Source organism: Meleagris gallopavo, chromosome 4, assembly GCF_000146605.3.
Source record: "Meleagris gallopavo isolate NT-WF06-2002-E0010 breed Aviagen turkey brand Nicholas breeding stock chromosome 4, Turkey_5.1, whole genome shotgun sequence".
Lineage (NCBI taxonomy): Eukaryota > Metazoa > Chordata > Aves > Galliformes > Phasianidae > Meleagris > Meleagris gallopavo.
In genome coordinates, this window is record NC_015014.2 from 4,402,439 (window position 1) to 4,411,098 (window position 8,660).

An 8,660-nucleotide genomic window follows, 5' to 3' on the forward strand; every position below is an offset into this window, starting at 1 on the left:
TAGGTATCCACAATAGATCAAAAAGCTGTACACAGATTGATAGTATGGCATTTAAAGAGCTTGTAGTTCACTGCAATGATCTTCCTATGTTAAAGAAAAGATGGAACACTACAGTAAGATCAGTCATACAAATACGTAGGCTGTTCTCATCTTTTTACCTTGCTGTCTTTGGAAGCAGTAGCACCACTCATTGTTAGATATCAAACTATCCTTGTATGTGTCACAGGAATTGAAGAACGCCCTTGTGCATGGCTCATTCTTGTCAAGGTAAATGCTTCCAAGTTCTGACTGGTCCAACAACAGGTCGTAGTTCGTATCAAGCCTGTTGAACATCCAGCCGAGGGAGTCTTTGCAAATTGGCAAAATGCTGGTATCAAATCCTAGGAGCCAAAAATAAAAATAAATCAGATAACAGGAAAGATAAAGCAGGCGCTGAGCTCAGCCTCCACAAAAGCATGCTGTATCACAGAAATTGCTCCGGTGCTACGAGGATACAGTACATAAGCAGTGTATGCCATTGAAATTCCATGTATAAATTACACTTCATTTTAAAAAATCACTGAGTCAATCTGCTTAAAATAAATCCTGTCATCAGTCTCAAAGCAGTTAAAAATATGAGCCTTCTTGTCAAATATTACACCTATAGCACGTGTAGTATGTATAGTAATGAACGATCTACAATTTCCTGTAAAGTAATTTTTGTTGGAGAACTTTTGTGATGTTATACATCAGGAGAGGGAAGCAAAGCTGAAGTGGCATGCAAAGTTCACAAAACTAATAAAAGACTAAATACCAAGCAACTTACTGGAGTACACTTGTTTCTTCCTATAATGTATATTCAGCTGAATGAAAATGGAACTTCATACGGTCTCAGCAATGCCTAAAAAGTTCTGACATCCTAGCTTTATGTGATGCATATCAGGGGAGGCATGCAAAAAGGGACTACTAAGAGCAGGCTGTTTTCATTATAAGATCTACCTGTACATCTTGCTTAAACTGCTGCTTGGTAACCAGGCCACCAGGATGAGGTTGAGTTAATTGCTCCTGTAGCCAGATCTCAGATTTCATGTACTCTATCAGTTGTGAAATACAAGCAGACTTGCATATGGACACAGAAGGGAAACTCATTAACTGACAGGCCTCTCACATAGATGCCAGCTGCATTTAACACAGTTTTTTTTTCGTATTTATGTGCCATGGCGAACATGGTAAAGCACTTGACTGTACATCCTAATGGACAACAAGATTTAGCTGATTACAAGACTTTACTGAATAGCTCTTCAGCTAAAACCAAGCAATGAAAAGATGAGACGAGACTGTGGCTACAGACAAGTTGATGTGAGAGTTGCACTCAGCATACAGAAATTCCCAGCTTCTACTACTGTTAAAGTTGAGCCGTTGTTCTGAAAACAATAAAGAAATCTGAACAATAGCTATATACTTTTAAAACGAGTCAAACTGGAGAATTCAGAAACCTGACTTCGAAATCAATTTATATTTCTTTAGATATATACGCACGTGGAAACATTTAGGCTGTGGCAGAACAACCATTTCAGAAAGGAAAATGCCCAAACGCATAAACTCCCTCTCCCTAAAAATTCTAAATAAATGATCTATTTTGCCTGAGTTAATCTTGCTCCCCGTTGGCTTATTGCATTCTGCTTGACAGGAAAAAAAATTACAATCCTTTTGGTACTGATTACATTGATACGTTTAAAGCAATGTAAAAATAACTGTGAAGCATCCAAGAAAAGGACACTCTTCCTTACTCCCCAGCTTCTGACAAAACTTATTCTTCTGTGGACTATTGAGAGCAGAGACAAACAAGACCAGACCAAATATACAAGGATATACCAGTACATGTGTTATTCACCTTCATCTGTAGAAGACATCAAAATTATTTAACAAGTGTTCCAATTTGGAAAACTTCAGAACGTTCTTCCACCTTAAAACATTTTTTTCCAAGGATGAATTTTCAGTATAACATTATTTACTTTTCAGGTTCTGTTCCTGAAGGCCTCTTAACACTTCCCAGATACTTCTCTTTCCTCTGCTAGTCCTGCTTTCAGCTAGAGATCCTCCACAAGACATTGGATTCAGAAAGTGCTTGATATAAAATATACCATTTCCTATCCTGCCTTTTGTGTACCTGTATGAAGGGAGGAATTATTCTTGTGCTCATAACATTTTTCTGATTTTGGCATTCTTTCAAGCTCACCAGACTGTAAGAAAAGTTGCAGAATAAGAGCAACCATGAGGAGAAGACAGAGGCTTTACTGAATAAGATGCTGGCAAGAATAGAAGACAAAAGTCATTCCAAATGTGTATTCAGGGTTGAACGTTGTTGTCAAACTAGATAACTCTGCAAAAAAGTACATCAGTATGTGGAATTTCCAGCATCAGTCTAGTGAAAGAGGTATCATTTCCAAGTTTGGTACACAGTATATGTGGTCCATGCTGGAAGAACAAATTCACTGAAGTACACCCTTGAGTATATTGCCTTCTAGGATACCAGGAGCAAGTGTTATATATGTAAATAAACTCTTTTAAGGAAAAGAGAAACAACCAAACACTCTGGGTATTTCATTTCTAGCAGTTAATTTCAACTTTTATTATAAAAAGAAATAAATTTGTCTGAGGTACGTTGGAAGGCCACTTAAAATTTCAAAGGTTTAGTGCATCACTAAGTTATGGTGTGGGATAAAATTACATGTCTTCAAAAGGTTGTATTCTGGAGGTTTTTTTCCCATTAGCTAACAATTTCAGTTCATTCTCTACTCCAATTTCTCAGAATTTTCTCTCTTCTATGCAGCTTTTATATTTAAAAAAAGTGTCCAGTAGTGATGTCCCTCTGGCTTTCCAAGAAAATTCTGTATAACAAAACTTAAGTTAGCTCAGAGCCTGAAAAATAACGTTTACTTACATTAAAGCTGTCACAACCTACTTATTCATTAGTATCTGGTTGAAAAAAACTTCTAAGATCATATTTTCCAACCATCAACCCATACCCACCATGCCTGCTAAATCACATCTCTCAGTGCCACATCTCTCCTTTTCCTGAACACCTCCAGGGATGGTGACTCCACCACCTTCCCAGGCAGCCCATTCCAGTGCCCTCTCCTGGTACAGCCTGAGCCCATTACTTCTCATCCTATTGCTATTACCTGGGTGTTGTCCTCTACCTTGTTACAAAATCCCTTCAGGTAGCTGTACACTATTATTTAAAATTCCTCCTTTCCTTGGTATTTACAATCGTAGCATTTTAAATAGAGAAAAATCACCTCTCTTCTTTGCTTTCATTTTGCTGAGTGCAGCAAGTTGCATTGCAATGTTGTAGAGAAATGTTTAAAGTCTGTGTCAAATATTAGTGTAGGTGAAATAATTAAAAATGGCTGAAGTACTTAGAAGTCGACTAGGCACGTGTTGACAGAGACAAAAAAATGACTTCAACTTAAAAACAAGCTGTCCACCTACTCTAGAACTGTTCTACCACACAAAGATCATTACCTGAGTTTGGTGTTCATAACATCTACTCTTAAGAAGATTACTATGTTGTCAAATAAGCAACTGGGAAAACTTGGGACGATCATTTCATTCTGCAATGATTTTCTACCTCAACTATAATATTGAGAAATCAATACACCTCTTATTCTCAAAGGTGACAGACTTCAGAAAAAAAAGTCAAAGCACTTAAGAACACCTGATGTGGTTTGACGCAAGGTAAATTAACACTAAGTGACCCAGAACGAGAAATAAATTGCTCCAAATCACAGACTACCTATATTTTTTACTTCAAGAGTCAAGTGGAATGCTGTTCCTACACATTTATCGCAGCTGTGAAAAAAACAAACTAAAGAAAGGGGAAGGATTATTATAGCAAAAGGATAGTAATTTGTTCCTGTTAATATTCCAGAATATCATGTTGAAGAGAGCAAAACTGCTGCTCAGATGCCTGAATTAGTGGAAAAATTCTCTCTCATTTTAAGTGCTTATTTGAAATCTATTTCCATATATGATAATGAAGAGGGCTTTTATGTAGCTATTTCTGAACACTGTGTAAATCTAGTAAGAGTGAACAAAAGAAGTATTAAGGGTTTATTTCATCTAATGCATATACTGCAAAAGAACTTGATTTAAAAAAAAAAAAAGAAAAAAAAATGGGAAGTACTAGCATAAGCTCCTTTCCCCAGCCAAAACAATCCCAAGGGAAATACTACTGGCAAGCATACCCCTCACTCATGGCTTAAAAATCAGCATCCAAAACGTTATTTTGAAAGGAACCAACAAAAAATGATCCTACGTTTCTGATTATTTTTCAGGAGAGAATTTCAACTCACGGTAATCATAATCTGCTTTCCAATGTAAAAATATTATTTGCTTGGTTATTATGCTCATAAGAAATAAAACCTTGTGTATGTTGAGGAAGATAGCTTCTGTGATTGTTTATGTGGCAATCAAAATAGCGTACACACGGCTCACATAGTGCATTATGTAAAGTTGTTTATCTGTGCCAAGGGAAGCAAAAGGCGTGATTCTTTCTGCTACTAGCTCACTGTCCAGCACGGTAAAAAGCACTGCCAAATCACACAAGTGAATAAACACAATGTGCTCTATGCTTGAGAGCAAGCTACTGCCTAAACCACAGTCTTGTTCAGCTAGCAAGCTGCATAGCAAGGTCTGTACTTGTGATGGTTTTTTTGTTTGTTTGTTTGTTTTAATCATATATAGGGTATGAGAAAACTTAATAGTACCTCAGAGCTGAGGGCTACACTGCACAATCTGGGAACAAGTTTTCCTTCCCAATCTAGTTTTACCAGAACAGATCTGAGCAAGGACTAAACTTAGGGGATGTATGGGAACTGTTGAGTTACGGCCTGAACCACTCATTGATTACCTGGGGAAAGGATGGGGACAGCCCTGGGAGCACAAGTGAAGGCAATTCAGCTGTGTGACCAGAAGGGGTGAAGCCTTGCTGAACCTCTCCTAGACCCCATTATAAGCTGATTGCCAAACCATGGAAGGTGCTCTGGTTGGAGATACCTTCTTAGTGGAGCTTTCCCCCTGCAAACCTAGAATCTTGTGATACTGGTGAGCAATCTTCTTCCCTTCCTTTATGGCACCTTTCTACCATGCTGGTCCTTCTGTCATCACACCTCTGTTGTAACTCCTTTCTCACTGTACTGATCTGTCCAATTGCTACAGGGGATAATTAAGCAGATGTGAAGGCTTTCCGTCATGTTTGCTGCCCACAAAAAATGCTGCTCACCTGGCACCGAGTGGTAGCATTAGGCATGCACTCTCTGTAGCCTGTCTAAAATTGTAATATATTCCTGATGACTACAATTACACAGGTGGGAGCAGAGTCAGGATAAAAGTAAGACACTGGGAAGGTACCAAAGGCACTGATTCATTTTACAACAAAATGCGGATGGAAAAGAAATAGAGCACTGTTGCAAAGTCCTTTAAACATTTGTGAAAGTTGAAATCCTGAAGTCTCTCTCTTTTTCCAGGAAGTGTTTTAGAGAATTTTACATAGAAAAGATAAAATTCAAGCTGAAGCCTATTGCTGAAAGTTGTAAACATGCTACTACGTGGATGGCATAGATTAAATGAGTTCTGCAAAGGCTGCATTCTAAATAAACAGATTGTTAAGGAAAAGGTACCTGAGAAGAGAGGAATAAAATTAACTGTGCTACAAAAAAACATCTATATCTGTTCCGCTGTGTACAAGAATAATCCTGCCTGTACATGATTGAAACAAATGCCAGCCAACAAAACAAATTTAGTTCATTTAGATTCTTGATTTTGGGTGAACATGCATTAATTTAAAATTCTGATTCAGATGGGCTTCTGAATCTGACAATGCAGAAAGTCCTTGAAAGAACCTTTTCCCTCCAGGAAACTTAACTGCAACACAGATTCAGCTCACCAGCCTCAGTGGCTCTGCAGTTAGAGGAAATTGTCAAAGATAACATCAGAAAGTAGGCAAGCTTTCAGGCAAGTCAGTATTTTCAAGACATCAAAAACAATGTTTAAAACTAAAAGCTCCTCATCTCTTAGAACTATACAATGATTGTATGGGAGACAACCAAGTAGTAAACAATGGTTTACTAGTCTGCTTACCAGTTCTGCCTATTTATTGGAGTTCTTAAATACATTTCAGCAAGGAGGTCCAGGGAAATTTAATTTCTCTGTATGCCAACTGTATCACGCCTCTTCAAGAAGGAACTTCAGATAGTTAAAATGAAGTAAAGACCTCCAACCAGATATCTTGAAATTACTTATCTGCACTATTCTATATGAAATTAGTCAGATCTTGCTTTGAGCTTGTAGAGTATTTGGCAATTTTAGTGTAACAATATTTCTTCATACTAGCTTTAGACAAACCAGTTATATTTTTCTTTCAGATTTTTTGTTGTTATTACTTAAAATTATTCTGTATATTTTAACCAAATAACCACATTATGACCAACTCCTAAGAATATTCTCTATTATTTGGTCTTTCAGTTCCCAACATTACAAGGTGTACAAGTACTCCTCAGAAATAGACTGTTAACACAAATATTTATGGGATGGTATTTTTTATGCTTTACGTTTGATGCATTAATTCCACAGAGTTTTATCTCACAAAATTAATACAGAAATAGATTAACTTTAAATCTTTAAATAGATCTGTAAAATCAACTCTTTACTTCCCTATGCACAAAGGAAGGACCTAACAAGTATGATAGTACAATGTGGGTAAAGCACTCTTTGCCTGCTTACATCACAATGGGAAAAGGGAAAATATTTTATTCTTATACAGAATTTATAATAATGATACTTCTAGGGACATACAATCTGAATGCATTTGAGCAGAAAATAGATTCTGGAAATAAAATTTGTTCAATTACTACAAACATTCTAGATTGCACAACTAATAAGATAAAGATCTAAAAAAAAAAGTGTCAGTTAAAAACAACCTACGTAACTCCTGGTAAAAACACAACATTGTAGATACTTTATATTTTTAGTTTAGTATCAGAATATTGAAGCTTCCACTAGAACAACAAGTATTAAGGCTGTTCTGAAGTAGCAACCATGAATGTAACCATCAATGTGAACTATTTAACAGCTGAAATAATTCCAAATAGCATTATCAACTTTCACCCTCTCTACCTTGGTTGGAAGGACTGTGCCCAAGACTTTAAATAAATCCTGTCCCAAATGCCAGAAAAGAGACTGAAACAGGTGAAAAAAACTAAATGCAAACAGACATCCAGAAAAGATGTCACAAATTGCTTTTTAAAATTCAGAATCGTTTCTCAGCAAAGAAGGGACACTGACAAGAATAAAAGCCTGAGGGAGAGGGTGCCATGACAAATTTTTAACTCCTCAATGGTAGTGAACAAGTCCAGGGTTCTGCTGAAATAATTAGGACTATGAATGGGGAGGCTGCATTCAAGTAGCAGGTTTTTTTTTTGTTTTGTTTTGTTACTGTTGATATGTATAGGTCCTTAACTCAAGTAGTAAGTATAAGGTCTCCACATATGATCAACAAATTCTCTGCATGATTTGTTTCTAGATGTAGCTGTTACACACGCCTAAAATAAGGGCTGGACTTTTTAATCCTGACATCATTAGGAATTAAGATGCCTGACATTTTCAACCTAATAAGACTTTGGAGACCAACTTCTGAGGGACTTGATCAGAGCTTATCCAGAGCTTACATCTTGAAGAACAGATGTAAGAATTTCTTAATAGTATCAGAAACTACATTACTATATTAAATTATTATCATTCTTTTTCTTTCCTATTTGTGTTTCTACAAAGACACAGAGGCACAATATTTCCTTCCAAACTATTAAGTGACCACTTGATTTCAAAAGCAAACCAACCACTTTGGACACAGGTGATCATGACTTGTCAGGAGCTTCCCGAGGAGACAAATGCCATCATTCTCCATGTTCCCCCTCCTCGTTTTTTCACCTCAGCTTTTACTGCTGAGCATGATACCACGTGATACAGGACATCCCTTTGATCAGTCTGTGTCAGCTGTGCTGGTTTTGTCCTTTCCCAGCTCCTTGTGCACTCCCCAGCCCCATGCAGGAAGTGCAGCACAAGGAAGACAAATGCTTTTGCCTCTGTGCAAGCACTGCTTGGCAACATCTAAGTATCGGTGTGCTGTCACCTCTATTTTAAACAAAATCCAAAACATAGCACCATACAAGCCTCTAGTAAGAAAATAAACTCAATGCCAGCCAAAACCATGAAAGGCTCCTAAACAGTTTAGCTGCATTTTTGACTTTTTTTTACCCATCATCATTTTATCCCTTCACTAAAGTGATTATTCAGCAAGAAACAGAACTCTACACGGTGCTTGAGCTGAACTTCAACTGAGTGATGTGGTGACGTTATATTATTATGTACGTGTGTTACCATACAATAAATGCTTATAGAAGAGTCCCACAAATTTTTTTTTTCCATTGCTTTTACTCCTAGTTAAGAACATACAGCAGTTATGTGAACCAACTGAAATATACGTTATGTTTTTCTCAGGATCAGGGAAGTAACATTCCTCTGTAACCACTGTACCTCTGAGTATTTCTCAGTGGTAAGAAAAGTATTCCCAGGCATGAAGGAATCATCTTTAATTCATTGCAGAATTATTTTACCATGGA

The 8,660-nt window shown here is 37.1% G+C and overlaps 1 protein-coding gene across 2 annotated transcripts in view; it reads right to left on the reverse strand.

Annotated features, from left to right (window-relative positions):
• The window catches only part of SPOCK3 (SPARC (osteonectin), cwcv and kazal like domains proteoglycan 3), a 99,380-nt gene that overhangs the window by 9,473 nt on the left and 81,247 nt on the right, over positions 1-8,660 (reverse strand). For both annotated transcript variants that reach the window (XM_010709475.3, XM_019614469.2), the window contains exon 6: positions 159-380. In XM_010709475.3, the coding sequence (XP_010707777.1) occupies positions 159-380 (222 nt within the window). The remainder of the gene's footprint in view (positions 1-158; positions 381-8,660) is intronic.